This window comes from Suricata suricatta, chromosome 17 (assembly GCF_006229205.1).
Source record: "Suricata suricatta isolate VVHF042 chromosome 17, meerkat_22Aug2017_6uvM2_HiC, whole genome shotgun sequence".
NCBI lineage: Eukaryota > Metazoa > Chordata > Mammalia > Carnivora > Herpestidae > Suricata > Suricata suricatta.
The window spans coordinates 22,585,589-22,603,777 of record NC_043716.1 but is presented as its reverse complement, the minus strand read 5'-3'; the positions used below and the strand labels follow the sequence as shown (position 1 = coordinate 22,603,777).

The following is an 18,189-nucleotide window of genomic DNA, read 5'->3' as shown; positions in this document are numbered from 1 at the left end:
AAGGCCAGCTACCTCACCCCACATTCCTAAGGGTGAGGCCTGCAAATGGGAACTTTAGATAAGCCCCTGTTACCTAGTGTTAAAGTTAACCCTATGGTCACCAAACAAGACCCTGAACTCGCTCTGTAATTGGTTAATTTCAAAGATACCCTAAATATTGTAATTGGGTCCCGCCAAAAGTAACGAACACTCTGAACAGTGTGGATGGTTAGAGCTGCTGCCAATACTGTTGTACCATTATGATTGGGTCTCTACCTATGTCACAATCTCCTGTAACTCCCCCTTCCCAAACTCATAAAAGTCCTGCCCCGCCTTTGTTCGGGGCTCGCTCGCTCTCAGCACGGATCCACCACGCCTGTAAAGTCTGTGAGCCCAAGTTTAGGCCCCAGCGAGCCTAAATTCGTAATAAAGCCCTTTGCTTTTGCATGTGTGCTTCGGCCTCCCTGGCGGTCTCTGGTTTCTGGGGGCGATAAAGAAATCTTGAGTACAACACTGACACACTGAGGAATTAAAATCACCGTAAGTGAGCAGGGCAACACTTCCAGGTTAGATGGGCAACCAGACCTGGCAGGCTTTCTCTAAAATCACAAAAGGAAATTCTAGTGTGTGTGTGTGTGTGTGTGTGTGTGTGTGTGTTTTTAAGATTTATCTTTAAGTAACCTCTACACCCAATGTGGGGCTCAAACTTACAACCCCAAGATCGGTCACATGTTCTACTGACTGAGCCAGCCAGGCACCCCGCTATGGTTTCTTTAAAGGGCTGAACAGCCCTTTCACGAAGATGGCGCCAAAGGCAAAGAAGGAAGCCCCTGCCCCTCCCAAAGCCGAAGCCAAAGCAAAGGCGTTGAGGGCCAAGAAAGCAGTACTGAAAGGCATCCATAGTCATAAAAAAAAGAAAATCCGCACATCACCTACATTCCGACGGCCCAAGACACTGCGTCTCCGAAGGCAGCCCAGACATCCTCCAAGGAGTGCCCCCAGGAGAAGCAAGCTTGACCACTGTGCCATCAAGTTCCCACTGACAACCGAGTCAGCCATGAGGAAAATAGAAGACAACAACACTATTGTGTTCATTGTGGATGTCAAGGCCAACAAGCACCAGGTCAAACAGGCTGTGAAGAAGCTCTATGACACTGATCAGGCCCGATGGAGAAAAGAAAGCATATGTTCGACTGGCTCCTGACTACGATGCTTTGGATGCTGCCAACAAGATTGGGATCATCTAAATGCGTCCAGCTGGCTAAATCTAAATATACTTTTTTTTCCACCATAAAAAAACAAATAAATAAAGGGCTGAACAAAACTAACCCTTGGTATAAAAAATCAGAACAGGGATTACCTCACAGTGGAATGATGACAAAGATGGCGCATAAGAAAACCTGAATGACAGGATATCCCCTATCTTTTATGGGACATTGGTTATTATTGGCTCTTATCTGGGGTGTGCATTTGTCAAAGCCCACTGAATGATTTAAGTAACAAAACTTACTGAATGGTAGAACTGAGAGTTTTGCATTTTCCTACAGGAAGGAAGGCAGGAAGGCCTGGAAGGGCAGCATCTAGAAGGTAAGCCTTTCTAATGAGCGGCAGTGGCCTGTGGGAGCTTGGACGTCCAGGAAAATGTACAAGGATGACACTGCCTCACCCAGCGACAGTGGGTCCTTCCTCAAGAAGGAAACACAACATAGCAAGCAACCCAAGCTGGGATTCTCCGCAATTATCCTTTGCCCCAAACTGAAAGGGATTAATACATAATGAGCTTGGTTAGTGCACTTGGTCTTTTGTGATCATTCTTCAAAGAACTCATGGCAAAGAAAGATACTTTGCTATATGGCCATTTTTTTCTACCAGCTCTAGAAGGGAAGAGATGGGTGGCTGATTTGAGGGTCTGTGTAGAAATCTAGTTTTCAAGGCATTAATTACAATGAAAAAAATTAAAAGTGAAGGGAGGGAAAGAAGGAAGGAGGACAAAGAATCTTAAGATCTAAATGGAAAAGGGGAGGCTAATCTTAATCTGCTTTCTCTCCTGGTCTATAAACAGGGGAAACATGTACAGAAAAGAACTTGACTCTTTCTATCAAGTTGCTGCCCAGTGAGGTGTCCACTGTTTCACCTCACTGATTTTGATGCTAAGTAACAACCTCTTTCCCCAGAAAGGCTTTTGCTCATCTCTGGTTTTACCCACCCAGCTTGCCCATTTCAAGGGCGCAACAGAGTACAGTGGGTGAAAAGCAGACTTCTGACTTTTTACACTGAATCCAGGTCTCTTATCTTGGTGCCTCAGTTTTCCTGATCTGTATAAGGGGGGAGAATAATAGTATCTACTTTTAACACTTCTGTATTAAGTAAATTGTATATACATAAAGAGTTAAGAATAGGGGCTAGCCCATGGTAAGAACTCAGTACAAGTTAGCTAATGATGGCGAAGATACTCAGGCTTCATCTGGTTCATATCAGCACAAAGTTCGGAAGCAGGAGAGAACCAGACACATGCTGACCTCTATATATTTTTTTTAATGTTTGTTTATTTTGAGAGAGAGACACACAGAGCATGAAAGGGGGAGGGTCAGAGAGAGAGGGAGACACAGAAACAGAAGCAGGCTCCAGGCTCTGAGCTGTCAGCACAGAGCCTGATGCAGGGCTTGAACCCACAAACTGTGAGATCATGACCTGAGCCGAAGTCGGATGCTTAACTGACTGAGGCCACCCAGGTGCTTCAAGCTGACCTCTAGATTGCCAATGCTTGGTCTTAGACATCTCATTGCTATAAAAACATGTCACGAATGAGTTCTGAGGTAAGACCTCTGTGAGACTGGGCACAGAGGCTCTGATGAAGCAAAGGTAACAACACACCGAACAACTAGTAACACATCCTCCTCTCTCCCAAAGCCACCCTTGAATATGTCCTTAGTCAACCCACTTTATTTGTAGCTGAGCTTAGAAATATTAAATAACTCATGGTTTCAGGGGTGCCTAGGTGGCTCAGTTGGTTAAGTGTGCGACTTCAGCTCAGGTCATGATCTCACAGTTTGTGGGTTTGAGCCCCGCATCAGGGTCTGTTCTAACAGCTCAGAGACTGGAGCCTGCTTCAGATTCTTTGTCTCACTCTTGCTCTCTGCCCCTCCCCTGCTCATGCTCTGTCTCTTTATCTCAAAATAATAAAATAAACATTAAAAAAATTAAAAAAAAAACAACTCATAGTTTCATCATCCAAGCACAGCCCTGCTGCCATTCCAGCACATTCTCTCCCAGCCCCGTAATAACGATTCTGTTATTTCAAACTATGTGCTCCTTTAAAAAATGGCTGCACAACATCCTAATATGATGCTTCACACAATTTACTTGATTGACCCTCTTGAGTTTTCACTTTTACAAAGAACAACTTTTGTATTTAACTTGCTTCTTTTTGTGAGCTTGTGTTAGAACTGCTGCCTTAGAAAGTTTTCCTACAAGTGGAACTGCTGAGTCAACTACTTAGAATGTGAGTCCTTTTACTCATTCAAGGACTTCAGAGATGGGGAACTATTTTGCTAAATACCCTTTACAGAGGGCAGTACCAATTTATGTTTCCTAATAAATAGTCCCCATTTTACTACATCGACACTATTAGGATTCCAATAAATAAGCCAAACAAAAACTGGGTTTATTATTAGGTAAAAAATGAAATCTTGCTTCAATTTGAATTAATGTTTACTGATTAGTGGTGCCTCCACTTGTATGAATCACTTCATGGTCCTGCTCAGCTTTTAATGGTATGTTGGTGTATTTCCTATGGATTTGTATGTTTTCTTTACGGAGCAAAGATGTGAGCCCACCGTTAGAACACACTGCTGTGCTATTTCCTGGTTTCCTGTTTAGTCTATTTTCCCACACTTAGAATGACTCTAATTTGTACTTGGAGCTATGCCATTTGGTCTATTCTGAGAGATTTCATAAAAAACAACTCAGTGAAACCTACTGCTTCATCTGAAAAGATGTTGTGGATAACATAGGTTACATTAGTTTCCACTTTACAAGAGACTGCAAAAGAAATTTTTTTGGTATCAGTACCAGGAATAATTATGCGTCTCCTGAGTAGTGGGTTTATTTTTATGTTATGAACACAGTGAATCATGGGACTCACTATGTCTTCCTTACATTAGTTCCTAGAAAGGGTAAAGTTGACTAACTACTGCTCACCACTAGCAAACGTAAGCACTTTAAAAGCACTTTATCTTATCTCTCCTCCTTTTTTTTTCCCGATTTAATTTTTCTTATCCATTTATTTAAAAAATTTAAACCAGCTATTAACACTATGAGGTATAAAAGTATGAAATAATTGGAAGGGTCAAGAGGGATAAAACAAAAAGTACAGAGTCCCACCAAACACTGTGTCAGAACACTGAGAAATAAAGGACACAGTCTGGCTTTTAGGGAGCAGACAACCCAGCAGGCAAGAAGCAAACACATGCTTACCAACACGCACAGTGTGAGGACCGAGAGAATCGTGCTGTGGACACACACGAAGAGGGTCAAATCCAGACAGAAGGGCTCTCGGAATGACTTCTGGGGGACCTGACGCAGAGTGCAGAGGGAAAAGCAGTCTCACACAGACTGGGAGGGGAAGGCAGTCCAGGGGATAGAAAAGGCCTCATACACTGAGCTAAGGAGCCAAAACTTGACCCTGCAGACTATGGAGAGCCCACTGCGAGATTTTAAATGGGATTTGAATGACATGACCAGACTTGTATTTCAGAAAGAACGGGCTAGAAGGGCGTGCAGAATGATTACAATAGGGGCTAACAAAATGAACCAGCAACTCCAGCTGTGAGGTCAGCAGTGGTCAGGACTGGGGTAATTTAATGCATTAACAAAATAAGGTTCCCATTTTGATTATACTTTCTAGGTATTATTAACATGTAAGAATGCTATGATTTTTGCTAAGCTCAATAAATTCAACCAATTGAATTCAGATTTCTATAAATATTTCATATCGCCAAACATAGTCTTATCTCTTATCTTCAAATATTTATATTTCTTATTGTACTGGCCAGAGCTGTATTTTTTTTTTTTAACAAATAATGACCCACACTATAGAAACTGAAAATAGTCCAAGGGCACAAAACAGAGAATCTGGATATGATTGAAACTCTTCAAGAACTTAATACTGCAAACAAGAAACAAGGAACACCGGTGAGAGGGCGTGCTGTCGGAGACGTGGGCTGGGACACAGCCCGCCTGGCTGCGGGCACAGCTCAGAGCCACCGCGTCCTACCGCGTGGCCACAGTCCTGCTCAGACGGGCCACCTAGTTATATGTAAAGGAAAAAAAGAAAGAAAATGAAACAGCATATTTCTTCCAGCTGTGGGAAGAAGATAAATTTCTGACTTTTGTGAAATAAAGTGTATTATCAGAGAGACAAACTGAACAGTATGAATATATAAAAATAAAGTAGTTTTACCCTATGAAATGGAAAACAAAGGGAACAGATGATGAAAATGACTGATATGAGCTTTCTCATATACGCATGTGTGTGTGTACATCCATACAAATACGAAACACGTAAGGTCAGTGACCGTATCTCACTGAACATATGGTCAAATGGTCAAGACACATAATCTATTTACACATAAAGGAAACAGAAAGTAAACTGTCACTTGGAATACTGCACAGCGTTTACAAAATGAAAGACCTATAAAAACACCTTCAGGGACTCAATATACACTCACTAAATGAAAAAGTGGATAAAAAAAGCTAGAGCACACTGTAAAGAAAGGCACCCTTGCATGTTGCCGGTGCACTGCCAACTAGCCCGAGCTCTCTGGAAAGCCGTGCAGTAAAAGGAACAGTTACATACCAACGCACGCTCGTCCACGTGCAAACACACATTCTGACTTCTTACGTCTTGAAGGAACTATATTCCTGAAGACACACACAGTCATTTGTCTAATGATATTCAGAGTAGAACCATTCAGAACAGGAAGAAATGGAAATAATCCACAGACCAAAAAAGGGAAAAGGCTAAATGAACCACAGGACAGCAATACGAGTCACCCAGTTTCTAAGAGACACATGTGGGGTCATAAGGAACTATAAGTGTGAACAGAGGAACTCACATCGATGCTCTGCAAAGCATGCATATATGCATGTGACTTACTTAAGGATGCAGACGGGGAGCCTGGCCAGCTCAGGCGAAAACAGTATGCAATTCTCAACCTTGGGGTTGTGAGTCTGAGCCCCACGCTGGGTGTAGAGATTACTAAATAAATAATCTCCAGGAGAAGAAAAAAGAAGAAGGATGCTGACAGGGTGAATGCCCTCCCGCAGTCCTGTTTTACGGAGGCCCCACAGGCCCCGGTGCTCTCCGGAAGCCGAGCGGGCGCTACTCAGCGGCCCACACAACTACCTCCTTCCTTTAACACACCGCGATCCAGCAGGCACCTCACCAGCACCCTTCAGTCAGGGCCACCGCTGAACATACACTTTGCTTTACCACTGAGGTTTCTGGAAAGAAAAGCAAGTGCTGAACCCCTGCTGGACTTACCGTGAGCGTGGCCAGGGACATGAAGCCAATGAGGTTATTCCACACTTTATCGATGTCCTTCAGCAGCTGCTGGAGTTTCTCACTGCACACCGCAGTGGCTTTTATCCCCAGCTCCACACGCTTGGTCACTCTGTACACCTCAACAACACCTACAGGGGGAGACAGCGGGGCCGGGCACAGGCAGTGAGAGAGGTGGGCGGCACTAGGCAGCACTCCTGCGTGCTATCAGAGCTGGAAATGTGGATTGTTTCTGGGCAGAAGTGAACTACTACTCATGGGGCCACTCCACCTCCAGTGCTGCGGGGAGAGCACGGGCTGTAGCTACACTACCTGGCTTCCGATGCCAGCTCTGGGGGCGCCAGGGGGGCTCAGTCGGTTGAGCGTCCAGCTTCGGCCCAGGTCATCATCTCACGGTTCGTGGGTTTAAGCCCCGCATCCGGCTCTGTGCTGACTAGCTCAGAGCCTGAAGCTTGCTTCATATTCTGTGTCTCCCTCTCTCTGACCCTCCCCTGCTCATGCTGTCTCTCTCTCTGTCTCTCAAAAAAAAAAAAAAAAAAAAAAAAAAAAAATTCCAGCTCTGCCACTTACTAGCTGTGTAACCCTGGGCAAGTCACATAACTTCTCTGAGCCTCACTTTCTTCATCTGTGCAATGAGGATAAAAAAAGCATCTCACTAAAGAGAATTAAATGGGTTCATACTGTAAAAGGCTTAGAACAGTGCCTGTAGAACATTAGGCACTATGCAATATTAGCTCTTTTTTTTTTCTGGCTTCTTTATAAGTCTATTTGTTTAAGTTTGGGAAATCTCATCAAACTGGCTGAAAATGGGAATATCAAAAGCTTAAAAGACTCTGAATGTCAATATCACAAATTAAGAAGTGACTCACTTCTCCAAATAGCCCATGATTTACAAACTCTGTGGCTTCATGCACCTTTTATAACAGAACACAGGACAGCCCTTTTCCTATGGCCTCTGAATTGTGGCTGAGTTCTTCCAGCAAGGAGGACAGGTGCCAAGTATGTTCACATTCTAAGGACAGTCACCGGACACATCCCCAACCTTTCCCTGAGCCTCTCGAAGAGAGGACTGGAGGAGTCGTCTTCAGAGCAGCACTCTGTCAGCTCATACACAGCCCCCTACGGTGTCTCCTCTTCTCTCCTCAGTCCTCTGGGGAAAGCAGTCACCGCCCATCCCACGCCAAGTGAGGGGACTTCTACGACAAGCTCTCACAGACACTAGGCGGTGTGTACAAGGACAGACAGGCGCCCCACCACACGGTGTGTCCCCGCAGCAGAGCTGTGTCTGGCTGGGCAGGAAGGAGGAACAAGAGCGAGGCGGTAGATGCGCAGGAGACACCTCGTCCCTCCGCCGCCCACTCACCCAGCAGTACTGGTGCGGGCCTACTACGTGCCTGGCGCTCCGATACACACTAGAGATACTCCCAGGGAGCAAAAGAGACCAAATCACTCCCTTCGTAGAGGTTCCTTCCAGGAGAGGGTTGTGGATAACAAATAAGAACAGGTAAAATACAGAAGATATTAAGGTGACAGGGCAAAAGAGAAATCAAGCAGAGAAAGAGACAGGAAGGATGAGGGTGGGGTGAGAGGTCACAGTTTTGAGAAAGGCAGGCCAGGGAAGACCTCATCAGAAGGTGACACCTGAGCAGAGATGTGACAAAGACTAGGGTCCAGAGCACGTGGCTCTGGTCACGGGCCCAGCGGGAACTGCAGGACGAAAGGAACCCTGGAGTGGACAGAGACTGGAGTTTCCAGTTGGACTGGGACATTTAACAGCTGAAGGAGGTCAGGGCGGTAAGGAGTCGGTGATGTCATGCAGGGGTGGTGAGGGAGAATCGGCAGAGCATGGGAAGGTGGTAACTGGAGACCCAATGTTTTCATTCTAGTTCAGATTCTTGGATAAGCCAGGAACACAGATGCAATTATACATTGCTGCTCATTGTGTGTATCCTAAGGACTAAAAAACTTTGCCACAGATGCCTTAAGTCAAAGAGTGTGGTTTCTGTCTGTGATTTAAGCATCTCACCCACAAATGGAGATGCTACTTAGTGAAATCATATGTAACTTGAATGATCTAGATTAAAATACTTAATGTAAGGGAAAACTGAAAATACTGTCAAGTGTCAGGATTTTGAAGAAGTAAAACATAAAAGAACATACCTAATAAATATTCCATGCCTTGGGCTGACTGAATTACTTCTGTGCAAACAGAACTACTACTGATTCCATTTAAGGTATCATTTGCCTTCTTAATGACCTACAAGAAATGAAATCACATCATCTTATATAATTGAGAAAAGAAAGTCATTGCAAATCACTTACTGTCAGCAGAGAACCCAACAGGGAAGCCAGGAGGTGTGAAAAAGCATGACTGACTGATATATGTATATAACCGTGCTGAAATAAATGTGAGAATTTAATTTTAACCTTGAAGAAACCATCTTCCATTTCTTTGGAAAAGACAGAGGTTATTTAGTTTAAATACTATTTTAATTTAGGCAGCATTAATGATACCCCTTTGTTATTTTCTGTTTTATGTTTTAGAGAGACAGAGAGAAAATGTGCACATGTGCATGTGAGCAGGGAAGGGGCGAGGGAGAGAGTGGGAGAGAACCTTGAGCAAGCACAGGGCTCAACCCCATGACCCTGGGATCACAACCTGAGCTGAAATCACGAGTCAGATGCTCAACCAACTAAGCCACCCAGGTGCCTCTCATTTTGTTACTTCTCAAACACAGTGACAGGTGAGGGCACAAGTGACAAATGAGCCAGTGTTTGCTATCATACATGTGGAAGAAGCCTCACTCAAGGTGTATGGCTTTTCATTCAGCTCCCTTTGCACAAGGCCATGGAGGACGTGCTCTCCTCAAGTTTTCCTCTGTCCATTCCAAGGCACCAAGGAGAGGGCAAAGTGGCACAAGGCAGCACCCACACACGAGAAAGCACCGCAAAAGGGACATACTCACATCGAGGGCGCTCCCCAGGCACCTCTGCCATTCATATGCGTATCTCTCATTCTCCTGTGACATTCATAAAAAGAACTGGGTTAAACAGAGAGCACTGAAGTCCTCCGTGATTTCTGTCAATGCAAAGAGCATCGGAAGGCTTTACTTTTTATTACAGCCACTGTACTTCAAGCATGGTTTATCTTTTGAAACCCCCGATGACTCTTCACAATGACTGAGTATACCTTCTGAGCACATGATTTGCCAGTCTGAGGGGATGTTTTGTAGCAGCTTCCCTCTGTAAATGTTGCCTCACTGGTTCCAGTGATACGGTAAGCGTCTCCACAGGCACTTCCCACACAGGTGTTCACGACAAGCGCTGACACTAAACCACCGGCTTCCCTCTCCCCGGGGACGCCGCCATGTGTGCGTGAGCACGTATGAATGACAAGGCGGCCGCAAGGGGAGTCAGGAGCGTGGGCTGTAGGAGGAAATCAGCACGGGGCACAGCAAATCCAGGACACTGTCCCCATCACCTGTCTGGTGTTTCAACGTTCACCAAGTCTAAAGTGAGGAAGTCTAAGTGCTCCAAGAAAACTCCCCCTAACACACCTCCTCATGAAGTCTCCAGAACAATCTCTATGTCAGGGTGGCTGACTCCTTTCACCAGATGCCCCACCTGAGCAGTATTCTCATCCAGGGCTAATGCTGCCATTCTCTCACTTTAATGGAATATTTTGTGTCTGGGGCCTTGTGACTTTCTGCCCCTCGCTTCTCCATATGGAAGTTGAAAGCAGTTTTTCCCGAGGCCCTCAGTGCTCAGCTGGTCTTTTCCCTGCCGCCCCCCTCCCCGGTAGAAAACGCCCCTGCTCACCTCCACCTCGCCGGTCAGATCTTTGTACTTGTCACGGATGACAGGCAGAGCCGGCTTCTCGCTCAGAGTGTTGGAACGGTCCCTGAAAGGCTGCTCCAAAGCCGGGGAGGGAGAAGAACGGCTTATTTCTTTATCACCAAGGCTCAAACTCCTTTTGTGGGACCCTGGAGAAGTGGACGGCACAAAGGTTCTGATTACTCAGCTTACTTCAAGCCGCGGCTTTTCCTTGCTAACATGGCCCTCTCTTTAGGTGTCATGAGACATTCAGAAACACAATTCATGTCCATTCTTCTCTGACGCGCCATCCAGGCACAGCTCGGTGATGTTGCGGGTTTGGCTCCCAACCACCTCAATAAGGGGAGTATTGCAATAAAGTGAGTCAAGTGAATTTTTGGGTTTCCCAGTACAGATAAAAGTTATACTTACCCTACGCTGTAGTCTATTAAGTGGGCAATAATTAGCATGCCCAAAAAAATCAATGTGCAGTAGATTAAAAAAAATACTTCATTGATAAAAAATCCTGGCCATCATCTGAGCTTTCAGTGAGTTCTAATCACTGATCACAGATCACTATAACGATGTAATAATACGAAAGTTCGAGATGTTATGAGAATTGCCAAAATGTAGCAGGGAGATAGGAAGTGAGCACTGTTGCAACAATGGCACCGACAGACCTGCCTGACCTCAGGCTGTGACAAATTTTCAAACTGTAAAAAACCCAGTACTCAGGAGGCACAATAAAATGAGGTAGGCCCTGTGTTGAATCCTTCCAAATTGTTCACTTCTGCTTGGTATCCCTGCCTTTCATTTTCTCCATTACTCTTCTCTGATCTAGCACAATTCTTCCATAATTCTAAGTGCAAAACCACCGGAGTCTGGAGCACAAAGTATCTTTTTAAATATCAGTGCGTAAGAGTCGCGTTGCCTTTCCAATCATTAGCCTCGGATTTGCACTGAGCTCCTACGTACTCTCAATCCAACAGGAATCACGGATGCCTTCTGTCAGGACAGGCTGAAAGCAGAAGGGGCAAACCCAAACGCCTTCTGAGAGCAGACAGGTCAAGTGCATGACTGAAGTGGGTCAGCCAGAGAATAGATGATGGAGACGGTGACGAGGGGGACAGCACACCACATCTGTTAGAGAGGGCAGTGCCATTCAGCTCCACCTGGTTGTCAGAAGGGACGATATAGGCCTCATATTGCCAGATATTATAACTTTTCAAGAAAAGCTAGAAATCCAGACTGTGAAATCTCATGATTCTTATCGGCTGGCAACACGTTAAAAAAACCTTCAGTGTGGATTAGTCAAAACAAGTCTGCAGGGGCACCTGGGTGGCTCAGTCATTTAAGCATCTGACTCTTGGTTTTAGTTCAGGCTGTGATCTCACAGTTTCATGAGTTCAAGCCCCACATCAGGCTCTGTGCTGACAGTGCAGAGCCTGCTTGGGATTCTCTGTCTCCCTCTCTTTCTGCCCCATCTCTACTCATGCCCTCTCTTTCAAAATAAATAAATAAACTTAAAAAAAAAAAGTCTGCAGACTGGATCCACATCCAGAGCTACCACAGTGCAGCCCCTGGATTAAAAATCACAACCCACAGCCAAGGAATCAGAGCAGGGCTGACTCGTCCACAAGTGCGTCAAATCCATCTCTGGCTCCTTCACCGCAGCGCCCCTCTAGCCAAGAAGCTAATGAACAGACTGTGTGCTGTGCTTGTTTTTAGCCCAAAAAGCAATTATCTGAGGAATACTGGCTTGACTTCAGTTTAGCTGCAAACCGTTTTTTTTATAGCCACCTATAACAGACCCTGATTTCAGAGGCTGCAAATACATTTCCCGCTAAACCAGAGACCGACTTTCTAATACCTCAGCGGAAGAAAGCACTACAGTACAATCGACATTGACAGCCACTCACCTTGAACAGAGAGGTCAAAGGTCGCCAGCTCGCTTTTGATCATTTCTTCACTGGATTTCATTTTGCTTTGTGAATTGGCCACCAAAAAGTCAAATTTGCTGATTTTGGGCTTTTCACTTTGAAACTCTCCAAAGTCGTCTGCACATTCTTTGGGGGTGTCGTGAGAAGTGCCGCTGGAGGCTGGGCTTGGACAGGTGGCCTCCGGGCTCCGCTCGGCCAGAGGCAAGTCCTGCCTCGTGAAGGCTTTATAGTCCCCACTTTCATATTCCTTTTGCTCACTGGTCTGAGGAGTCGCATCTTTAAAGCCGGCAAAAGCCAGGAAGGCGGCCTCCGGAAGAGCATCTTCACCTGCGAAGGTCGTTAGCCTGGAGAGAGAGGTCACGGTGATGTTTTCGGAGCTGCCGAATGAAGTCTCTTTCTTTTGAAGAACCGAGGCAGCTGAGGAGGACCCGCTTCCTGCTGAGAGGACAAATGGAGAGAGTTTTCTGCCCTGAGACGCATCATCCCTGTCTGCCCAGTCATAGCTTGTAAGTGTGCTCACTGCAAAATTGCTACTGTAGGTTCCGAAAGCAGCATATTTTAAGTCCTCTATATCTGAAAGGGAAATAAGACCCCACAATTAGAGGCAAGCTCATGATTTAGGCAAAATGCCCTAAACTCTGGAGAAGCAAAATGTCTAGTGTATTTGATTAATTTTATGCTATGTTGGAGTTAACTAAATTTAGAGCCTGTACTAAAATTAAAGGAATTGGGCTGTAAAATCTGATCTTTAAAAACCCACATTAGCTTTCATTTGGCATTTATATTTAGTTACAAAGTTATTTTCTTTGCATATAAAGATTACTATAGAAAGACAGGAGTATCATCTACCAACATATGACATGATCAGGGTTATTTAATGAACTGTTCACTTAGAAGCTTTAAGATGTACTTACAAGACCCCCTGCCTACAACTGGTGCCTTTCATCCCAACTTGGTTGGGAAATGTTCCTTTAACACATGGACGGACAAAATGTACATGACAAACTAGTCAGAAACTGACAACTTCTTAAAAGTAAAGAGCAAGTAATGTCGCCTAACTTTTAATCCATCCTTAGGAGTCTCTGTCCCGCAAGGGCAAACAGAAGATTTTAATTAAGTAGTTACTTACCCAGTTGTTATTTTGGTCTGTACGGACGTCATACTGCCCTGATGGCGTATGAGGAAAGAAAAATCAGCCTAATCTACTTTAGCCTCCAAAACACAGAACCGAAGGTCTGGGTCCTGGTGGGCTCCTGTTTCTCCTTCAACTATGTATCAGCCCCTCATTTTATAAAAAAGAAAAAAGAAAAGAAAGAAGAAAAAAAAGGAAATGCTGGGGCAGAAGCCTCATTTTACAAAGCATTCTTCATATATGTTTAAATAACCTGAGGAGTAGCGTAAAACACTAGAAAGCAAGCAGGTTTTTTGATTTAGAGGGATCAGGGCTCAACTCCTAGCGACTCCTACGCGTGTGACACCGGGCAAGCTATCGAATGTTTCTTAACCTTGGCTTGCTCACGGAAGGGCCTGTGCTGTGTCGACTCCCCAAGAATGCGGGTGAAGGGCCTGCTCGGTGCCCGGAGAGCAACACGTGACAGCGGCATCTGTGCAGCGCAGTGGCCACCGGCCTGCGTGTGACATTCAGGTGCTGTTTAGGGCCTGCGGTGGAATTATCCCAGAGTGAAAATGAAAGCCAACTCATCACTTTAATGGTCTGATGAGGGACAGTTTCTTGCCCATTTTCAAAAAGCACAGCCAGCTGAGGCCGCAAGCTGCTTGTGTGGCGCGCCCCAGTTTCAGCAGCGCGGTCTATGCAGCCTGGCGGGCGGGCTGAGTGTCATCCCGGCGGCTGTGTGCGAGGGAGGCTGCGGGGCCGAATGCAGACCCCCCTCTCGGACAACCACAAGCGTGAGTTCGCTGATCCAGGTTTTCCGAACTAAGTCTATAGGTAGACGACGTTCAGTAATTTTCTTTCTTCCTTGGAGGGTTAAAGGGCTCCCGCCATGTCCATGGCTCTGACAGCATACACCAAACCTCTCTCTCTTTAAACTCAAGTAGGAAAACGGTACTAAATGAATAATAGAAGTGGAAAACCCTAATTACATGCAAGGCGGGTGCCAGATTTCATAGAACAGTTTATTTTAAACCTCTATGGAGCAAATGGTACCCTTTCTAATGTGGCTTATTAAACAAGAGGGAAACAAGGATTTAGGTGAAAACTGTACAGTTTAGAAAGAATAAAACAAGGCTTCAGACAAAATGCTTTTCTTAATCTCTGGCTGTAGCGTTCTGTCCCCTGGCCCCCAGCCACCACTACTTAAAGGGATCAGAAGGGGCCCTAACTCCAATGAGGGGATCTTCGATCAGGAGGCAGGCACAGTGACACTCTAGAGTGGTCTTCAAGGGGTGTGTTCAGAAAAATGTCTCACCATATGGATATTTTTATTATTAGACCCTACCATGTGGGGGAAGCTATATTATGAACTGCTCCAGGAATCTCATCTCCTAAAGGGGTAGCAACTTTCCCAAAGACCAAAAGTCAATTCATTAGAAAGTTAGGCTCTAGTTTGAAAACCACAACCCAGCTGCTACGGTAATAAAAAGATCCTTTTGTGCAATCATGCACAAGGATGTAAAAACAAGGGTGGAAAAAACAAGGGTGGGGGAAGAAAAACAACCAAAAATGGTTGCAATATAATGAGGTAAAAGTCATTCAAGCAATAAGGCATTACCTTAGTTGAGAGCTTTTAAATATTTTCATAATACTACAGTCTTCACCAAATCGTATCTTTATTAAAAATGAGAGAGGCATAACATTTTACCTCTTGGAGCAACTCACAGAAATGACCAAATGAAGGATTTTAAAAAAATGAATTATTTTATAATAAAAAAAGGAGCGTAAATATAAAAGATATACCCAAATCCAGCCTCGAAGCTAATTTTATAATTTTACTTTTGCTTATTTGTTGGCTGTTACTATGTAAAAAATATTTAGTGAAGTGCAATTCATTTGAACACATAAAAAAATACTAAAGCTAAATTACATAAGGAATATGAGAACATGGTATTCCTATATTTTAGTATTTATAAATAATATTAAAACTGAGTAGTATTTCCTTGGACAGTGAATATTAGTAAACCATTTTCTAAGAAAAATGTGGTGAATCAATTCACTGAGGGTAGGTTAAGCCAAGAAAATTTCTTATTGCCCATGTTAACAGTTTTACATTTTCTAAGCAAATTCCATGTGTTATTGTACGATGGTCTGCAAAATATTAAAGTTCTGTGAGACCTACAATGTAAGTGATGGAAGCCCCATCTATAAAAATGATACGGAATAACCCACATTTTGTAATCACTTAAGTTTCTGTAGGTGGGTCTTCCATTCGATAGTTGAATTCTGAAAATTGCAAGAGAAAAAGGAAAAAGAAAACAGAATGGCTGCAATAAAACGAAACGAGAATTACTACTGCCTCTCCAATTCTACAGAACTCTTAGGCTGTGCCAGGTCGAACTGCAATTGCACACAGATAATAGGCCACATTGCGGGCTGTAATACAGACACTTGTTTGCAACCAGGAATGTACTATTACCAAAGCCAAAGGAATAAACTGTGCGAGCTCCTCTCCATCCTGGATCTCAAATCAAGACACGGATTTCTTGCTTATGCTGGCAAGTAACCCTATCAGTCTTTTCCGTAACCTCTATTCAAATCCCTTCTGAATGGATGTTGAACACAAAAACAAGGTATTTCTTGGAACAAAGAACGTGAGCTGCCACAAGACACAAAGGCCATACCAATTCCCGTGGAAGTTTTCTAAAGCTGTAAGCATACACCCAGGTGACTGTGTTACTGGCTTTTGAGCAGGGGTTCAGAAAAAGAAGAAAGGATGTATGTGTGAAGTCCACTATTCTCCAGTGTTTTATGTAGCAACAAAAATGTGCACTGGATTGAGGAAGAAATATCTTTTAATTTCCAATACTGATTCAATCCAAACTTCACTTACCAAAGCAAACCGTGAAATAGGTATACATTCCAACGTCTTTCTACCCCTGGCCCTATTCTACCTTTACATTCTCTATTAACTATAAACCTTGGGCTGTGTCCTGTAAGTCTCAAACACTCTGAGAGTTATTGAAGAAAAGAGGAAAGTGATCACAGTGTTAAGTACAGGCTACAAAAGGCTGCTGCCTTCTAGTGTTTTCTAATTTGCATAGACACCTCCCATTCTTCATTTGTACTGACTCATATACATCTGGGGTTGAAATGATAACCATGCTTTCTGTAAGCACCTTCAGGTCCTTGTGTCAGTGCTTTAAGTTCAATAAAGAAAAGCAGTTAGTCTGTGGGTATGGTAAGTCAGAGGCGGCTAGAAGGCCAAGGAATGGACAGGACAACAGCTGACCCTTGAACAACACATGAACTGCACAGGTCTACTCATACCTGGATCTTTACAAATAAATACAGTTTAGCACTGTAAATCTATTTTCTCTTCCTTGGTGATTTTCTTAGTAACACTTCCTTTTTGCTAGCTTACTTTATTGGAATACAATATATAGTACAATACATGTGTTAATCAGCTTTATATTTATCAGTAAGGCTCCTGCTCAATGGTAGGCTATTAGTCTAAAGTTGTGTGTGGATTTTGGACTACACTAGGGTCAGTGCTCCTAACCCTCATGTTGTTCAAGGATCAACTGCATGTACAGTAGGACTGCATGGCCACCATTAAAAATATCACCAGATGAGCACAGAAGATGGCAATTACATTGGGGGCCTTTTGGCCCCAAGGCCAAGGGATGGCAAAGGAAAGAGCCACACCCAGAAGACCCTCCTATGCACATGATCTTATTACGCTGTCAAAGCCATCAGACAAGTTTTCCAAAGCAACTTATCAAGATTGATGGGAAAACAAAGCAGCTCTTTAAACAGAATTGGAGGGGCACCTGGGTGGTTCAGACAGTTGCGCATACAGCTTCAGCTTGGGTCACGATCTCACGGCTCGTGGGTTCGAGCCCCACATCGGGCTCTGTGCTGACAACTAGCTCAGAGCCTGGAGCCTGCTTTGGATTCTGTGTGTCCCTCTCTCTCTGACCCTCCCCTGCTCATGCTGTCTCCGTCTCTCAAAAATAAAAAAAATGTAAAAAAACCCAACAGAGTTCGATTCTGGAGCACCTGGGTTGCTCAGTGGTTAAGCGTCCAACTTCAACTCAGGTCATGATCTCCCAGTTCATGAGTCTGAGCCCCACATTGGGCTCTGCGCTGACAGTGCAGAGCCTGCCTGAGATTCTCGTTCTGTCCTCTCCCACTTGTACACTCTCTTTCTCAAACTTTTTTTTTTTTTTTTTTTTAGGAAAAATGGGGGTGCCTGGGTGGCTCAGTTGGTTAAGTGTCCAACTTCCACTCAGGTCATGATCTCACAGCTTGTGGGTTTGAGCCCCGTGTCAGGCTCTGTGCTGACAGCTAGCTCAGAGCCTGGAGCCTGCTTCAGATTCTGTGTGTGTGTCTCTCTCTCTGCCCCTCCCCCCTTCATGCTCTGTCTCTCTCTCAAAAATAAACATTAAAAAAATAATAAAAAAGACTAAAACTAAATAAAGAAAAATAATTTGCTTCTTTGAGTTATTTTAGGATTTAGCCCAGCTTCTTCGATACTGCCAGCATCCCCTTCTTGTTCATTTGCTACTTTAAAAAATCTACAAAGATTTTAAGGTGAACAACAGAGTGAATATAGAATACACACCTGTACAACTGTTCAGGCACTGATGTCTGACATCAGCACTAACTGTATTACTTTACTTGGCACAGGAGTAAACAGAACAGTATTTGTTTGCTTGCTTGAACCTACAGCACAGAGTTCTTCAAGTCTTTGTTGCAAGTTTATATTACCATATTAT

At 44.2% G+C, this 18,189-nt stretch overlaps 1 protein-coding gene and 1 pseudogene across 11 annotated transcripts in view; one reads left to right on the top strand and one right to left on the bottom strand.

The window, feature by feature from the left end:
- Positions 1 to 18,189, bottom strand: part of SYNRG (synergin gamma) — a 96,398-nt gene that overhangs the window by 17,779 nt on the left and 60,430 nt on the right. For 7 of the 11 annotated variants that reach the window (XM_029929354.1, XM_029929356.1, XM_029929360.1 and 4 more), the window contains 5 exons: positions 12,274 to 12,867; positions 10,361 to 10,524; positions 9,508 to 9,561; positions 8,702 to 8,798; positions 6,524 to 6,672 (listed from right to left, as the gene is read on the bottom strand). In XM_029929354.1, the coding sequence (XP_029785214.1) occupies positions 6,524 to 6,672; positions 8,702 to 8,798; positions 9,508 to 9,561; positions 10,361 to 10,524; positions 12,274 to 12,867 (1,058 nt within the window). The remainder of the gene's footprint in view (positions 1 to 6,523; positions 6,673 to 8,701; positions 8,799 to 9,507; positions 9,562 to 10,360; positions 10,525 to 12,273; positions 12,868 to 18,189) is intronic. The other 4 variants (XM_029929358.1, XM_029929365.1, XM_029929364.1 and 1 more) reach the window with 2 other exon arrangements.
- Positions 782 to 1,271, top strand: LOC115283058 (annotated as a pseudogene).